This window comes from Psammomys obesus, unplaced genomic scaffold (genome assembly GCF_907164565.1).
Source record: "Psammomys obesus unplaced genomic scaffold, mPsaObe1.curated_primary_1811, whole genome shotgun sequence".
Taxonomy (NCBI): Eukaryota; Metazoa; Chordata; class Mammalia; order Rodentia; family Muridae; genus Psammomys; species Psammomys obesus.
Window position 1 is genome coordinate 2,803,946 of NW_026585698.1, and position 16,895 is coordinate 2,820,840.

The 16,895-nt window shown below is 37.4% G+C and overlaps 1 protein-coding gene across 6 annotated transcripts in view; it reads left to right on the top strand.

Annotated features, from left to right (window-relative positions):
* Nucleotides 1-16,895, top strand: part of Herc4 (HECT and RLD domain containing E3 ubiquitin protein ligase 4) — a 70,025-nt gene that overhangs the window by 35,456 nt on the left and 17,674 nt on the right. For 4 of the 6 annotated variants that reach the window (XM_055598909.1, XM_055598907.1, XM_055598908.1 and 1 more), the window contains 7 exons: nt 2,739-2,899; nt 3,779-3,855; nt 4,142-4,266; nt 5,786-5,845; nt 6,230-6,341; nt 6,815-7,004; nt 8,351-8,523. In XM_055598909.1, coding sequence (XP_055454884.1) covers nt 2,739-2,899; nt 3,779-3,855; nt 4,142-4,266; nt 5,786-5,845; nt 6,230-6,341; nt 6,815-7,004; nt 8,351-8,523 — 898 coding nt within the window. Of the gene's footprint in view, nt 1-2,738; nt 2,900-3,778; nt 3,856-4,141; nt 4,267-5,785; nt 5,846-6,229; nt 6,342-6,814; nt 7,005-8,350; nt 8,524-9,019; nt 9,106-16,895 lie in introns of all 6 variants that reach the window. The other 2 variants (XR_008719203.1, XM_055598911.1) reach the window with 2 other exon arrangements.

Sequence of the window (16,895 nt, forward strand, 5' to 3'; positions counted from 1 at the left end):
AGTACCTGAGTGAGGAGTGAGGATTAAAATAACTAAAACAAATCACACTACACACAGGATCAGCTTGAGAGGGCTGTCAGTTAGACTGCAGCATGGGTTTATTCCATGATTCATTTTTTTATAGGCAAAACAAAAACAAATCACATCAATACCAAAAGAAAAGTTCGGGGAACTGCCAGACTTCTTTCCTAAAATACTTTCCTATAGTAGATATGGTCCAAGGTCACACAAACAAGCTTTGAGGAACTTGGAACAAGTTTTAAGGAACTTGACGAAAATTCCTCTTTTCTCTGTCTCAAAGTGAAGGCCAGGGTGAGAACTTGTTTTTTGAATAACAAAGCAGTTCTCCACTGTATACCAGGCTGGCCTGGAACTCAGAAATCCTCCTGCCTCTGCCTCCCAAGTGCTAGGATCAAAGGTGTGTGTCACCCTCGACTGTCCCAATAATTTTTCTAGCAGGGTTTTGCTGGGTACTTTAGGATGCTGTACGTATACAATAATGCTGTGTGCTTATAGATATGACTTCCTCTATTTTCAATGTGAATACATTTTATTTTTTATTCTTGCCAAACTGTCATGGCTAGGAGGTACAGGACTGTGTTGAATAAAAGTGGTAGAAAGAAGACATTTTACTTTGTAATTTTTTTACCATTGAATATGTCATTCAATGTTGGTTTTTCCTTTTTGGCTTTCCTTACGCTATTTTGTCTTTTCATATTGTCAAGTCTTTTTTTAAGTTCATCAGATCTTTTTTTTTCTCCCTGTGTCAAATTGGATGATCATGTCTTTAGGGGGTTGTTTTTCTCTCATTTTATTAAGTAGTTATGTGCATTGATCACTTTCTATATTCTGGGCCACAGGAAAAAAAATCATACTTGTTCATAGTACATTTTATTTTAGTACAATGTTGAATTCAGTTTACTTGGGACTTTGTTTTGATAAGGTCTCACTATGTAGCTCTGACTGGCCTAAAACTTAAAATCCTGTTTTCTGTCTCCTAAGTGCTGGCATTGTAAAAGTGCCACCACACCTAGCCTTCTACTTTCATTTCTGGGTTTTAGTAGTTTGAATTGTCTTTCTCAGTCAACCTAGCTCATACTTGATTCTTTTTAAATTTCTTTTAAGATTCTTTTAAAAGTTGTTTTGTTTTAAGGCAGGGTCTCACTCTGTTGCTCTGGCTGTCCTGTAACTCTTGTGTGTAGTGTTAAACAGGGCTCTAACGGGAGGGGGCTACAGGTGGGATACAAAGTGAATAATTAATAAAAATAATTTTTAATTTAAAAAAATGGTAAAAATTAGTTTTAAAAAGCCAAAAAAAAAAAAAAAAACCAAAAATCAGGGTTCTGATTCCCAAGTGCCAAAACTAAAGATGTGCACCATCACACTTGGCAATTTGATTATTTAAGGCAAACAGTAGTTGTATTACATTCTGCCAGTGCAATCTTTTAGTTCCATGTTTGAAAATTTCACTTTCTTGCTTTGTCTTGACACTGTTGTCATAAATGACATACTTACATTGCTACTTTACATATGTATGTGTATAAATATTTAATGAGTGCTCTGTCTTCACACATACCAGAAGAGAAAATCAGATCCCATTACAGATAGCTGTGAGCCACCATGTAGTTGCTGGGAATTGAAGTCAGGACCTCTGGAAGAGCAGTCAGTGCTCTTGACCACTGAGCCATCTCTCCAGCCCATACATTGCTACTTTAAAATGCTGCCTCGTTAAACTTTTATGTGCATAGTTGTATTTATGTACGTTGATTTATGTATGGAGTTGTATCTGCAGCTTTGTTATTTCTGTTTGTTATGCGTGTTATTTCTATAGTTGTCTTAATGTATTAGCTAATATTGGAGCATGATGTTCATTAAAGTACTGATGATCAGGACATTTCCCATTTCTTTGTGGGGAAACTCAGTATTTCACAACTAAGTATTTTATCTGCCATAGATTTTTTTTTTTTTTTTTTTTTTTTAGGTTTTTAGGTTTTTGTTTTTGTTTGGTCTTGTTTTTTTGAGACAGGTTTTCTCCTTGTAGCTTTGGCTACAAGAAAACTCTGTGTAGACCAGGCTGTCCTTAAATTCACAAAGATCTACCTGCCTTTGCCTCCCACTTGCTGCCATCAAAAGCATGCACCGAAGTGCCCAGCTATTTTTGTAAGTAATCTTTATCCAATTAAACAAATTCTCTTATTCCTAGTTTTATTTTTTGTATGTTTGTTTCCAGTGCTAGTGATTGATTCCAAGCTCTTACCTGTGCTAGGCAAGCCCTCTGTCATTGAGTCATATCCAAGCCCCATTCCTAGGTGTTAATGTTGCTCTTGGTGTATTTTTTAAGATGATTTGAGTTTTATTGCTTGTATATGTGGGCACAAATTCAGAGGCTAGAACAGACCTTTGGGTGTCCTTGTCTGACACTGTACGTTATTGCCCTTAGGTGTAGGGACTCTCACTGAGCTGGAAGTTCACTATTTCAGCAATACTGGATGTTCTGTAAAAGCATAGGATCAACCTGTATGTCCCTACTCCTCATGCTCAGTTTGCAAGCACCCACAGCCATGTAAACACCTGGGCATTCTGATCATATCCCCATGCTTAAAGAGCAAGTGCTGAGCCTTCTTCCAGCTCCAGTTTAGTTTTTAAGAGAAGGATTATGTTAAGTAAATTTTTAGTTTTCTAAGTGTGTCCTTTGGAATTTAACCTTAAGTCAGAAGTTTTCTATCATTTTATTTTAGGCAGCATACCTCTGCATTTGTTCCTTCTTCAGGACGAATTTACTCCTTTGGTCTTGGTGGTAATGGGCAGTTAGGAACTGGTTCAACAAGCAACAGAAAAAGCCCCTTCACTGTAAAAGGAAATTGGTTTTCCTATAGTGGACAATGTCTACAAGATACTGGTAAGTGCCAGTGTGGTTAACCTGTGCTACATATATTAAAGCTCTTACCAAAATGTTGGTCTTATGTTATGAAGGCTTCTGTGTTTACAGGAACTCTTAAGATGCATTGTTAAGATAAAATACTGAATTACCAGGATGGTGTTAATAAGAGGAACATTGAGTTTGTGTGGCCTGGGCTCGTGGCAGGACCCAAAAATGCATGTGTTTATGTTGCATATATCTACATCCATATGCATCTGGATAAAATAATAAAAATGTTTTTGTTGGGTCGGTAATACGGAAACTTGGATGCCAGTAAAAGGGGTGGTTTGAATTGAGGAATGTATGTGATACAAAATTTGCGAATTAAATTGTTTCCAAATTAAGCAGTTGTGTAATTACATTGTTTGTAGCCACTCTCTAGACATCTTTTCATTTTGCAAAACTAAAACTGTATAGCCATTTAAACAGGTGTACTGGCTCGTTTTGTGTCAACTTGGCACAGGCAAGAGTCATCAGAGAGGAAGGATACTCAGTTGAAGAAATGCATGCTCCATGAGATCCAGCTGTAAGGCAAGCCTTGTAAAGGGCATTTTCTTAATTAAACCCAGCCCACTGTGGTTGGTGCCATCCCAGGGCTGATGGTTCTGGGTTCTGTAAGAAAGCAGGCTGAGTAAAGTAAGAAAGGGTCTACTACTGAGTTACATCTTGTGACTTTTGAAAGAAAATCTTTTTTGAACTGGTACAATCATTGTGGTCTAGGGCAAATGAAACCTACTTTCCTATGGAATGAATGGGAGGGAAGCCTAGTTAGATGATTGACAATCCCTATGGAAAAATTTGATGTTCTGGAAAATTTAAATCGTGGAATCTAATGTTTTACATTTTGTTTCATTGTAGATTCTGAAGAATGTTTCTGTATCAAAAGAATTTTCTCAGGTGGAGATCAAAGCTTTTCACATTACTCTAGTCCTCAGGTACTAATATAATCATACAAATAATTAGTTAGCTAAGATAAGTTGGCATAATTTTAGAAACCTACCTCCCTCTTCTGTATGTTGCAAGTTGTCTTTGTTAATTTTTTCTATCCTCAAGTCTACAAAACAATTTATTTCTCAAAGCTGTTTCTCAAAGTTTTTGTTTCTGTTATTTAGGAGAAACTGACTTCTATCTTTAACAAAAAACAAACAAATAGATAAAACAATACAGGTTATTGATTTTGTATTGTAAGTAGCATTTCTTCCTCTTTAATTTAACATGTAGAGCTGTGGACCACCAGATGACTTTAGATGCCCTGACCCTTCAAAGCAGATCTGGACGGTGAATGAAGCTCTGATTCAGAAGTGGCTCAGCTACCCCTCTGGAAGGTTTCCTGTGGAGATAGCCAAGTATGGAAACAATCTACTCGTACATACACAACTTCAAACCTATGGAATAGAGCAGCCTTTGTTGAGAATTTTCATTTCAATATTATTGACTGTCATTCTCTTCATGATTTATATATATAAAAAATTAAGTACTTAGAGTTTCCATAGTGAGTGTTTTTAAGATCTCACTTAAAAGCATTAGTTCTTTCATACATGTAAAATTGGCTGATGGTACAGTGTGGAACAGAGGCATTTTCAGACTCTGTTTAACTGTGTTTTTCTGTTGCCTTAGTGCTCCTTTTTTAAAGAGATGATTTATTTTGCATGTATGTATGTAAGTGCACACATGCTGCTGTATTCATGTGGTGGCCAGAGGACAGTTGGCAAAAGTGAGTTCTTTTCCGTTCATGTAAAGATTATTTGAAGATGGTGCCTGGTTTGTTGGTTCATGCCTTTATTCCCAGCCCTTTGTAGTCGGAGCCAGATGGTTCTCTGTGAGGTCAGGGACAGCCTGGTTTGCATAGCAAATTCTAGGCCAGTCAAAGCTACATAGTGAAACCTTGTCTGATGGATGGATGTTTTTAAAATCTTCTTAAAGTTTTCTTTTGTAGTGGAGAGGCTTGTGTGTGTGTTTTGTGGGTGTGTGCACAGATGTCTGCAGATGTGCATTCCCTTGTTCAAGTGGAAGCGGTGGGTCTATGTTGGGTGTTCCCCCACCACTCACCACTTTTTTTGAGTGAGACGTGGCCTTGGGCTCATAGTCGTGGGATACCCTTGTACTAATTTTTCCGCCACTGAACTTAACAGGCACATACCACACCCAGCCTTTTTATGTGAGTACTGGGGAATCCAAGGTCACTTCACACTCCTGCTGCAGACACTACCAACCAAGCTGACATAGTGGCTGCTGAAGATGAATGCATTTAAGCTTAAGTCGAACAATTAATGGCATTGTCTAGTGTTGTGTAATCAGTCTTGAGTAATTTACATAATTCTGATTACTTTAGCTTGGAAGTACTCTGTAGCATTAAGTGTGTGTGCGCGCATACACATGCATGCATGTTCATGTGTATGTGTACAGATACATGTTTGGGAGAATGTATAAAGGCCATTGCTTAACACTGAAAGTCTTCCTCAGCCTTTTGTTTTGTTTGTTTGAGACCAAGACCTTTAGTAAACCTAGACATTGCTGTGATTAGGCTAGACTAGATGGCTCTTGGGCCTTGGGGATCTTCTTGTCTCTACCTCCCCAGCTCTAGTATTAAAGCACACATTGCCACACATAGATCCTGGGGCTCGAACCTGAGTCTTCCTGCTTGCATAGCAAACAGTTACTAACTCATCTCAGGCCCCATCTTCTTTTTAAAATGGAGGACAGTCTTAACTGTATAAGCCTAGGTTGCCCTCAGGCTGTAGCTTCTCCTGCCTCAAATGATCAGATTCTACTCATGAGCCACCATACCTAGGTCTAAATTGTCATTTACATTTTTATTAAAAACAAAAGGCAAATAGTTATTTGTCTCATTTATTTTATTTCTAGTGAGATAGATGGAACATTTTCTTCATCTGGTTGCCTGAATGGAAGTTTTTTAGCTGTTAGGTAAGTGGCAATTCCTTGAGTGACTGAACCTTTCAAATGTATTGTTGTAAAACTCTATATATTTAAGAAATGAAAATACTATTTTAATTGTTTTTTTTCTATTTTAAAAAACTTCAGCACACACCCACGTACACATAATGTGTTTTGATGATATAACCCCTCATTTTCCTTCCCGCTCACACTGAACCCCTTTTTCCCAATAAGTCCCTGTACGTCCCTGTCCTCCTTTGTGTGTTTGTGTGCTGCCCGTTGCGTTTATTAGTGGTTAGTTGTATGAGCATAGGTGGGGGATTATTTACTAGAGCCTGGGCAGTAGAATGGCTACAACACTGAAGAAAATAACTTTTCCCTCTCTAACTTTTCCCTCTCTTTTCTTTTTTTTAGCAATGATGATCACTATAGAACAGGTACCAAATTTTCAGGGGTTGATATGAATGCTGCTAGACTCTTATTCCACAAACTTATACAACCTGATCATCCTCAAATATCTCAGCAGGTTTGTTTTTACGTGATTGTATATTTACTATGTAGCTGCTGGATTTTTACAAGCTATTTTATGTTTGCAACCTAATTGACCTCATATTTCATAGATTTATGCTATATGATAAAAAAGTTAAAAGTTTTTATTTTAAAGCAGTTACAGTTTAGATGTTAACGATACATAAATCTTTTCAGATGTTTGTAGTAGGCTCTAAATACTTAAGAGTTTTGGTTAATTCTGTTAATAGCTGTATTAGCCACTGTGGTGGAGAGCTTAAATTGCTGTTGCAATAAGGTGTTTTGAAAATTTTTAACAATGCGTAGACAGTAGTTTCACTGTGCTCCAACACACATCATTTAAAAATGTCTTCTTTTTTGTTTGTTGTACTTAATTTTTTTTCTTGTTATGTGTGCATGTGTGTGTATATGCATCTGTGTGAAGTACGTTCATTTTAAATGAAGTAGGTTTTGCTTTTTATCAAAATATAGGTGGCAGCTAGTTTGGAAAAGAATCTTATCCCTAAACTGACTAGCTCCTTACCTGATGTTGAAGCTTTGAGGTTTTATCTTACTCTGCCAGAATGTCCCCTGATGAGTGACTGCAACAATTTCACAACAATAGCAATTCCCTTTGGCACAGCTCTTGTGAATCTAGAAAAGGCACCATTGAAAGTACTCGGTAAGAATTTTAGTATTTCTCTTCTGAAATGTTTTCTTTTTAAGTGAAAGTGCTAATGAGTTCTTTAGTTTGCAGTTTGAAATTTTACTGTCTTGCTTATTTGACATTTTTCTAGATGGAAAATATTTTTCTATTTTATTGGCTTTTCCCCCACTGGGTGTTTGATTCTAATTGTTGAAGTTACTGAAGGAAAATTATGTTAAATATAGAATTTTAATCCAGTATAACACAGAGATAGTATCAAGAAAAATTAAAAACTTACCCATATTTTTTCCCTCATTGCCTTGAGTGACTTTGCTGTTAAAGAACTAAGAAGAACCATTGAAACTGAATAACATTGGTTTTAAATCATGTTTGAGCCCCAATATCAACCTTTTTTTCTCTTAGTTCCTTCCCTTGCTAATTTCCTTTTGTTTAATTTTGTTTCTCTGCTTATGCACAAGAATCCTGAGTTCACAGTTCGGTTTCTGTTTTGCTCTGTATTTTAGTCTAAACTTTGCTCACCTTTATCCTTCTAATGGTGTGGATCCATCTCTAACTCCTGGCCTTTATACTTGGCTTGCTATGGTTGATCCAGTGTTTTGCTTTCTAAGTTTGCTAGGTATGTGGAACTGAAATATATTGAAGTAATAAAATCACTACAAGAACTTTAAGGCTGAGGGTGAGTGGAAAAAGCAATGAATGGGATCTGAAAGAGTGAGCCAGTTTAGAAAAAGCCAGGTGCTGCTTCCGCACTTTACAATGTTTCACATTCTTCCTGCCTCATTACATATGATTGCGGTGTTTTTAGTTAGAAACTGTGTAAATAATAAACGTGAATAAGGCAGTACGGGTTACAGCTTCACGTTAAGTTCCTGTTTTTGAGTTCCCAGTTTCTTAGGTTTGTAAAGATGTTACTTCACAATATTCCAGTCTTAATATATTAGGTTGGAAAATAAAACCTGGATTTTTAAATACTTGAACAATATAATTTTAAGGTGTATTTTATTGAAAAAATAATTCTGATACTAAAACATCTTAATAACTGATTTTAATATTAGGTGTTTCGATGAATTTTAATTATAATTTATGAATTTAAATATAATTTAAGATACCAAGAATGTGAATTCAGTAGGCTTTCATACTTTATTTTTACTTTTGAGAGATTTTTAAGAACAGTATCTTTTATCTTGTGAGGAAAGTTATTTGTAAGCCCTAGAGATGTTATATAAATTATTGCTATATTCATCTTCCTGAAATGTTCAAAGGGGTAAGAACCACTGCTCTAGAAGATAAGTTAGTATGTTTTTTTTAATTCTGATTTTTTTTTTATTCATTTTATTTGCATGTTCACCCTTTAATAACAGAAAACTGGTGGTCAGTACTTGAACCTCCACTATTCCTCAAGATAGTAGAACTTTTTAAGGAAGTTGTGGTACATCTTTTGAAACTCTACAAGATCGGCATTCCCCCTTCTGAAAGAAGAATTTTCAACAGTTTTCTTCATACTGCATTAAAGGTTTTAGAAATATTACATAGGGTATGTCCATTAGTCCTTTATTTTTCTCTTTCCCCATTCCTACTAACAGATTGATAATGTTCATTTTAACATTAATAATAGAATGGCATAAAAGTATATATTAAATTTGGAAGTTATTTGTAGTTTCTCATAATTTCCTTTACAAGAAGTAATAACCTATACTTTTGTAGTTTTGGATTTACTTGACTTTGTTAGGCATCTATAGCCTACAGTTGGGCAGAACAATAGCACATTAATGAATTAGAATTCTTATGTTTTCTTGTAAAGAACCTAATGTGTTAATTTAATGATACATTATTTTTAGTTATAAGTGGTTATCATATGAAAGTGACTGGGCCCTTGTAATAATGAACATTTAAACTTAATCTTTTGGTATCAGGTACTAATGGCCTCAATCAAAGTAGAATGTTTCATTTGAAACAAATGACTAATTTGAAAATGAAACTATATATAATTCATTAATTTGCCTATTGTTCTTTCCTGCCCTTTTTCCCAGTGTAAGAAATAGTACACTTTACACTGTAGAAGAAATAGAGTCTCAGCTGTCTCATTAAAGATGGATTGAGTCATCCCTGACAGTTGGTAGGTATATCTCTGTTATGCCATTTGGTATTCTTGAGTTGCTACTTAGATGAGACATGACCTAAGGGAGAAGCATGTGTTCATAGTCCATATGAGTATAGTATCTTTTCCATACAGCTTCTTTATGCTTTCAGCCTCTTCTTGCTCAGTACTAAAGTAAACAGTAAAGGGAACACAGGAGATAGATATTCTCTGTATCAAAGAGTCCCTGTGGATCATTTATTTTGCTTTTTTTATTTTTAGTGAAGCTCCTGGGTGTTTTTCTCCACTACTTAACTTCCTGAATTCTTTTTCCTTTTGTATTTAGTATGTCCAAGTTTCTTAGGCAGTTAATCCCTCTTCTTGTTGCTACAATTAAAGAGATGATAGCAATTTCTTTCCAAGAAAACAGGTCATTCCCCAGAACAAGACTTTCTTGCAGCATATCAGGGCCTGATTGTGCACCATACTGAAGTTGTGAAGATCTTCTAACGTCATAGCCAAGGATTCAAGTGATTAATCAATTTTGTTTTTCTTTTCTCTGATGAACTTTTTCCCTACTATTGTATGAACCATCCTTCTTCAGCTGGACCTTATTTCTACATAATTATCTTTTTTTCACTCCTTGTCTGCTTATCTTTATTCCTCTTAAAGAATACTGGTTTTCCTTAGCCTGGTCTTTTATCTCAAGAGAAAGGGATGCCTGTAATTCCAGCAATCTGGAAAGCTGAAGCAGGAGGATCACCAAAATGCAGGCCATTGTGAACTACAGAGAATAACCTTATCTCAAAGAAAAGGGTGGGAAGAGGGACTTTGATAGTCCTAACTAGGACTTGAGTAACTGACTTACCAGCCCAGAAACCTCAGTTTCTATCGAGAGCCCTATTGAGATTCCATCTTCAGTTTTTTAAGGTAAAAGTTTTAGAATTAGGTAATACTTAAGTCTATAAAACAGAGTATGTGTTCCTCAAATATTTTGGGGGCTTTTGTGTGTTTTTTCTCCCTTTCTCTCCAGGTCTGTTACTTGAACTACACATGCTAGGCAAATGCTTGACCTGAGGTACGTCTAACCCTTTGGTTTTGGGGTTAGGATTTCATGGTATATACATCCCCAGCAGGCCTTAAACTAGATCCTCCTGCCTTAGCCTCCTGGATGCTGGGATTGATGAAGCCATGCCTGAAGGATCCACCTTCTTGTTATTTGAAGGGGGGAATGGAGGTGGAGTCTTAATATTTATGCCAACAGTATCCAGCATTAGAAGCTTCTGTATATAATCATGTGTACACCGTGTATATATTATTATTTTTAAAGGGATTTAAAAAAAACTTACTTGTGTAGTTGGTTTTTTTTTATAAATTAAGAAAATCCCCCCCTCCAACAAACAAACAAAACTTAAGCTAGCCATGCAGTGGTAGCCTGTGCCTTTAATCTCAGCACTTGGGAGGTATAACAGGTAAATCTGAGTTCAAGCCAGACTGGTCTACATATTGAGTTTCAGGACAACCAGGGTACACAGAGAAACTGTCTTGAAAAAAACAAAAAGGTTCGGGGAGAAAAGTAATAGTGAAGTTCAGATCTGCTTCTCAGACCCCTGCTGTTAGTAAGCATGCCAACATGTACTTGGGGGGCCCAAGAGATGGCTTAATGGTTAAGGTGGTTAAGTACATACTGTACATACTGCGCTTCCACAGAACCCATACATCAGGTAGCTTGAGCAACTCCACATCCAAGGGGTTCTAACACCCAAGCTTCTGCAAGCACCTAAACTGTGCACACACATAGTTAATATAACGTTAAAGCACACACATAGGCTTAGAGTCGGCTTTACTTTTCTTACGTCTTTAGATGGGCTGTTTTGTATGCTATTTATATGTGTGTGCGTGTGTGCGTGCGCGCGCGCGCGCAGTACTAAGAATGAGCTCAGGGCTTCTTTACTCAAGTCGGGCAGGCACGCTTTATCACTGAACTATATGTCTAGTACGCATCAGTACAAGCTTGGGCTAGAAATTGAAAGAATACGTTTTAATCTCTCATGCTGTTTATCGGTGTGATTTTTAGTGCATGCAAGTGAACAGTTACCAATAAAATATCCTGATGGTTTCTCAAGATTACTATTTTATTTAAATTATAGAGCTTATATTATTTTTATATTTTTATTTTTCAAGAGAGGGTTTCTTTGTGTAACCCTGGCTGTCCTAGAACTCACTCTGTAAACCAGGCTGTCCTGGAAACTCACAGAGATACAACTGCTTCTGCCTCCCAAGTGCTGGGATTAAACACGAGCGAGTACTACCACCAACTGGCTGAATTATCTAACTTCTAAATACTGTTTTTGTCTTCATGTGTTGAGTGTGTGCCAGTGAGCATGTACCACGGTGCACATGAAGAAATCGGAAACCTGTAGGAGTCCTCTCCACCAGGTGTTTGACAGTGCTTGTCAAACTTGTGGCGAGTGCCTTTACCTGCTAAGCTGTCTTGCTGGTCCGAAGTTACATAATTTTTAAGTTGTTACACATCTTGAAGTCATTGATTTCATTATGCTATTTGGATGGGGAAGAAAACACTACTTTGATTTTTTGGGATAGATAGACATTAGGTTCTCATTTAAAGTTGTTATATATTTGAAATTAGAATGTTAGTGGAAATTATTTCTTCTGCCCTTTTCTTTTTCTCTATGCAGGGGGGATCAATCCAAGGCCTCTCACATGGTAGGCAAGTGCTCTACACTGAGTTACATTCCCAGCCTTGGAATGATGCTTGTTTGTCCAGACATCTCCTTCAGGATGTGCTTGGAGCTGTCATCTTTCCTATACTTCTACTTTGAAGAAAGCTTTGCTTCATTCTACTCTACTGTAAATAAATAAATGTGGGGGCTGGAGAGAAGGCTCTCCAGAAGGCTGGAGAGTGCTGTCTGCTCTCCCAAAGGTCCTGAGTTCAATTTCCCACAACCACTATGGGATCTGATGCCCTCTTCTGGCATGCAGCTGTACATACAGATAGAGCAGTCACATACCAAAAAAAAAATTTTTTTTTTTTTTAATCTTCCAACAAACCCACCCAGTAGTTGATTGCTTTGTTTTGTTTGTATTTCAAGACAGGGTTTCTCTGTTTAGCCTTGGCTGTCCTAGACTTACTTTGTAGACCAGGCTGGCTTTGAATTCACAGAGATCCTCCCACCTCTTCCTCCCTGAGTGCTGGGACCACAGGCCACTGCACCTGGCTTAGACGTTGCTTTTCAAGGACGTTTATATCTGAGGGTGAGATGCTTCTGTGGGGAACCTGTCACTAAGTGTGAGTTTAATTCCTGGGACTGACATAGTGAAGAAAGAGAACCATTCCTCCAGGTTGTCCTCTGACTTGCAGATGTGCTGTGGCAGGCATGCGCACTCCTGTGTGTGTGTGGATGTGTGTGTCTCAAGACACTGTGTGACAGCTGTTACATATTCCTTCTCTCTTCTCAGTGATTAAGAGTTAGTGGAAGCTTCCTCAGTTTTTTCCCTGACCCAACCTAGGAGCAAGAGTATGAACAAGAAAACTGTTTTGTGTTCATTCTTTTGAGGATGTGCTTGTTCCTCCCATATGTCATGTCCTTTGGAAAAACTTTGTAAATGGAAAACATTTCAAATGCTCTAAATGGCATCATGAGGAAAATACCTTTGGTACCTACTGTCAGGAATGGATCTATAATCAAATAAATTTCCTGGATAGTGATTCAATTATTTTTGAGTTCTTAGACAGTACATGGTAACAGTATAAGTGTGCCAAAAGAATGGGGCTTACTTGGTATGTTTAGCGTAGTAGCTATGTATTTTACTAGTTATCAAACATTTGAGCTTGTGGCAAGGAACGGTCAAACCGAATGGGTAGAACATACATCTATTCATCATACTCACCCCTTACTCAAAACCCTAAATTATAACGTGAAATAAAAGCATTATGATCAGAACTTATGCATTTTATTCTGAACATTTTTAGTAAACATTATTTGCAGATTTTTTGAACTTGAGTCATGTGATTTCTGCTTTTCCTTTGAAATATTTATTGAGTGCCTACTGTATACTTGTCAATTATATTAGGTACCAGAGATTAGTGATAAAGTTATATGATTTCTACCCTTCTTGAGCTGATAATCTAGAAAGATTATATATGTACAAATAATGAACATTTTGAGCTGGGTGGTGGTGGCACATGCCTTTAATCCAAGTACTTGGAGGCAGAAGCAGGTAGATCTCTGTAAATTCAAGGCTACCCTAGTCTATATAGCCGGAGACCCTGTCGAGAGAGAGAGAGAGAGAGAGAGAGAGAGAGAGGGAGGGAGGGAGAGGAGAACATTGTGTGCACCTGGCCTAGTGACAGCTGCTTTGGTAGCTGGTAGATTATGAGTTTAAGGCCATCCTGGGTTACACAGACCTTACTATTTTTTTTTGAGTTTGTGTTTATACTTAAAAAATCTGAGTATCTGTGAAAATGCCATTGTGGGTGTGTGCATGTTTGATAATTGCATGTGTTTTCATTTTTAGTAAAGCTTACAAGGACACATCCATAAATGGATGGCTAGGTAGTATTTCACACTTCATATCTCTGTTTATTAAGTAGGACTTGGGTTCTATAACAGCTTCCCTCTGGTTTATTCCAAATGAGAATATTGGAAAAAATGGTCTGGCATGGTGGCACACAACTTAAATCCTAGCATTCTAGAAGCAAACACAGGCAGATCTGTAACTTTGAGGTCTACATAGCTAGTTTTAAGGCATCCAGGGCTATGTAGTTAGTTTTTTCTCTCCCCACACCTACCCCCATAAAATCAGGAAATAAAACTCAAATGTTTTTACTTAGAACAAGAAAGGGGTTAAAAATATAACTTTGACAATAAAAGCAGTTTTGTAAGAATATTGAAATACAATATGCACAAGTAGTACAAGATTTAATGATAGCTATTATTGGAATTTAGAGTTTGAGTTGGTTTAAAAGTAAAAGTCAACAATTTTAAGTTAAAATTTCAGCTTACCTTTTAGATCAGCATGGTACTGATCTTGTTCTTTGGGGAAGAGGTGTGCACTGTTTTTTGTTTTTGTTTTTTTTTATTTTCTTTTTGAAGCAGTTAGCATTTATTGCTCTTACAAACTTTTACAATTTTAAGAGTTTATATTTTCATAGATTTCAAACTCTTTAAAATTAATAATAGCTGTTTATTACAGTGTATCCCTCTAAAGGTGCAACAGATAGAGCTGGTTCTAATTAAAGAATTGTTTTATTGATAGATATTTTCTGTTTTTCATTTGAGACATGATCTCACCCTGTAGCCTTGGCTAACAAAGAACTTAATATTTTTAGAAGAGGCTTACCTTGAAGTCAGTCATTCTTGTTGGGGTTACCAGGCGTAGGCCACCATGGCCTACTATTTAAGTTATGTGTTCGTTCGTTCGTTCATTCATTCATTTTGCATACATGAGCCACAGCACACATGTGAAGGCCGGAGGACAATTGTCTTTCCTTTCACTTTGTAGATCCCAAGGATCAAACTCCTGTGACCAGTCAGGCTTGAAAGCAAGTGCCCTTACCAGTTGAGCCATCTGGTCTCCCCAAGAAAAGGGTTATTTGTTTACTGAGTTGGCTTGTTTTGAGTCTCACTATGTAACCCTGGTTGATTTGGAACTCCCAAAGATCTGCCTGTCTGACTGAATGTTAGGATTAAAGGCACCATCATACCCAGCTCAAAAAAAAGGTTTTAATGGAGATTTACTCACTTATCTTGAAAGAGGGAGCCATGGTTAGTAAAGTTACTTTTGTTGCTTTCCTTTTGAAGTTAGGCTTAATATTTATGTTGAATTAAACTTATTACCACTGCTTTAGTATCTTTAAAGTAATTTTTTTTTTTTTAGAATTCTTAAACATATTAGTCTTTCCATTGCTTTAACTTCTTTGTTGAATTTTTTTTTTTTTTTTTTTTTTTTTTTGCACATAGCCCATATTGTCCTCCACTCAGTAGGTGTTGAAGACACTAGGATGGTCTTCAACAGGCATCTTCCTGCCTCTACCTCCTGGCTGCCATAACCACACAGTACCTTCTCCAGACTTCATCCTCCCCAACCCCATTTCCTGTCAAGTCTTATTTTCTTTTGTAGTTTACGATCATAGTCGTACTGTTTTTAAATCTTGGGTTTCTTTATTGTGTTTATAATGTTTTATAGTTTTCATGGGTCCAAATGTACTGTGGTATATCTTTTGAAAAATATTCCCAGGCAGCTAGAGAGGTGGCTTAGTGGTTAAAAGCACTTGTTGCTCTTAAAGAGAACTGGGTTCGATTTTCAGCACCGGTATCACATGGTGGTTCACAATCATTTAAAGCTACAGTTCCAGGGGATCCAGCGCCCTCTTCTGGCCCTCCATGAGCACCAGGAATGCCCATGGTCCAGACATACACATAAAGTAATAAACATTTAAAATATTCAATGTCATGTCTTCAGTTGTATATAGTTTAAGTGTTTTATTTTCAATGCTTTCTTCATAGAGACTTGAGTTGAAAAATTGAAGTATGGAACTTTTACTCCATGACTTTGGTAAATTATTAGTTCTGATAATTCTCTTTTCTGTTTTTAAGACAGGGTTTCTCTCTGTATTGCTAGCTGTCCTAGAACTTGCTCTGTAAAGTTGGCCTTGAATTCAGAGATTTCTGCCTCCCAAGAGCTGGGACTAAAGGTGTGTGCCACCACCGCCTGGCCAGCTGCAGTGGTTTTTTGTTTGTTTGTTTTGCTTTGCTTTCTCTGTGTAGCCCTGGCTGTCCTGGACTCACTTTGTAGACCAGGCTGGCCTTAAACTTACAGCAATCTGCTTGCCTCTGCTTCCCAGAGTGCTAGGATTATAGGCATGTACCATCGCACTAGCTTGATCTACAGGGTTCTTAATAAGGTAGTTGTTTTATTTTCTGTGGGCAAGAATTTGTTGTTGTTACAGTCAGGAAGATGACTTTCATGAGCAGCTTCTTTACCTATCATTAGAATTTCTCTGGTCTCTTAAAAAATTAAAAAAAAAAAAAAATCCATTTTGTGTGGGGTTGGTGCCTTGGCTATCATGGAATGGTCCAAAGACAACATGAAAGAATTGTGTTACTGCTTCAACCTCATGGGTTTAGAAATCCAAGTCAGATTGTCTGGCATGGTAGCAGACCCCCCCCCCCCCCCCTCCCCCCCTACCCATCTTATAGGCCCTAGTCCCCCCCCCCCCTTCAATTTAGAAAACCCCTACCCTCTTTTACCCCTTAATCTCCATTTCCTTGGGTTTTTTTTGTTTGTTTGTTTGTTTGTTTGTTTTTGTTTGTTTGGTTTTTTTGGTTTTTTTTTTTTTTTTTTTTTTTTTTTGATGAATTGTGAGTGTTGTGAAAGCTCCACAATGAGGACTTTTGTGGTTGTGTCCTTAATATGGTTCTGGTCTATCCTTTCTATTTTCTGCAAAGTAGGATGTAGATCATTAGACTTTCTTAGATTCGGGTTGGTTTGCTTGATAAAAAGGTATGTACTTGTTACTCTACATGGGCAGAAGACTTCTCGCTGTACGAGTGTTGATGAGGGAGCCAGGTCACTGGTTACAGTGGTACTCATAACTAGGGACTGCCTTTCCATATGTACATACTTCTCTCTCCAGGGAGTCTGCAGCTTTGCTTGGCTTTGTCTTTACACCCCCTCCAGACACCACCCTACAGATTCAGGGTCTGGAGAGATGGTTCTGTTAAAGGACCTGAGTTCAGGTCTTAGCGCCCACTGTCAGGTTGCTCTGGATGGCCTGTTACTCCAGCTCCAGGGGACCTGCACCA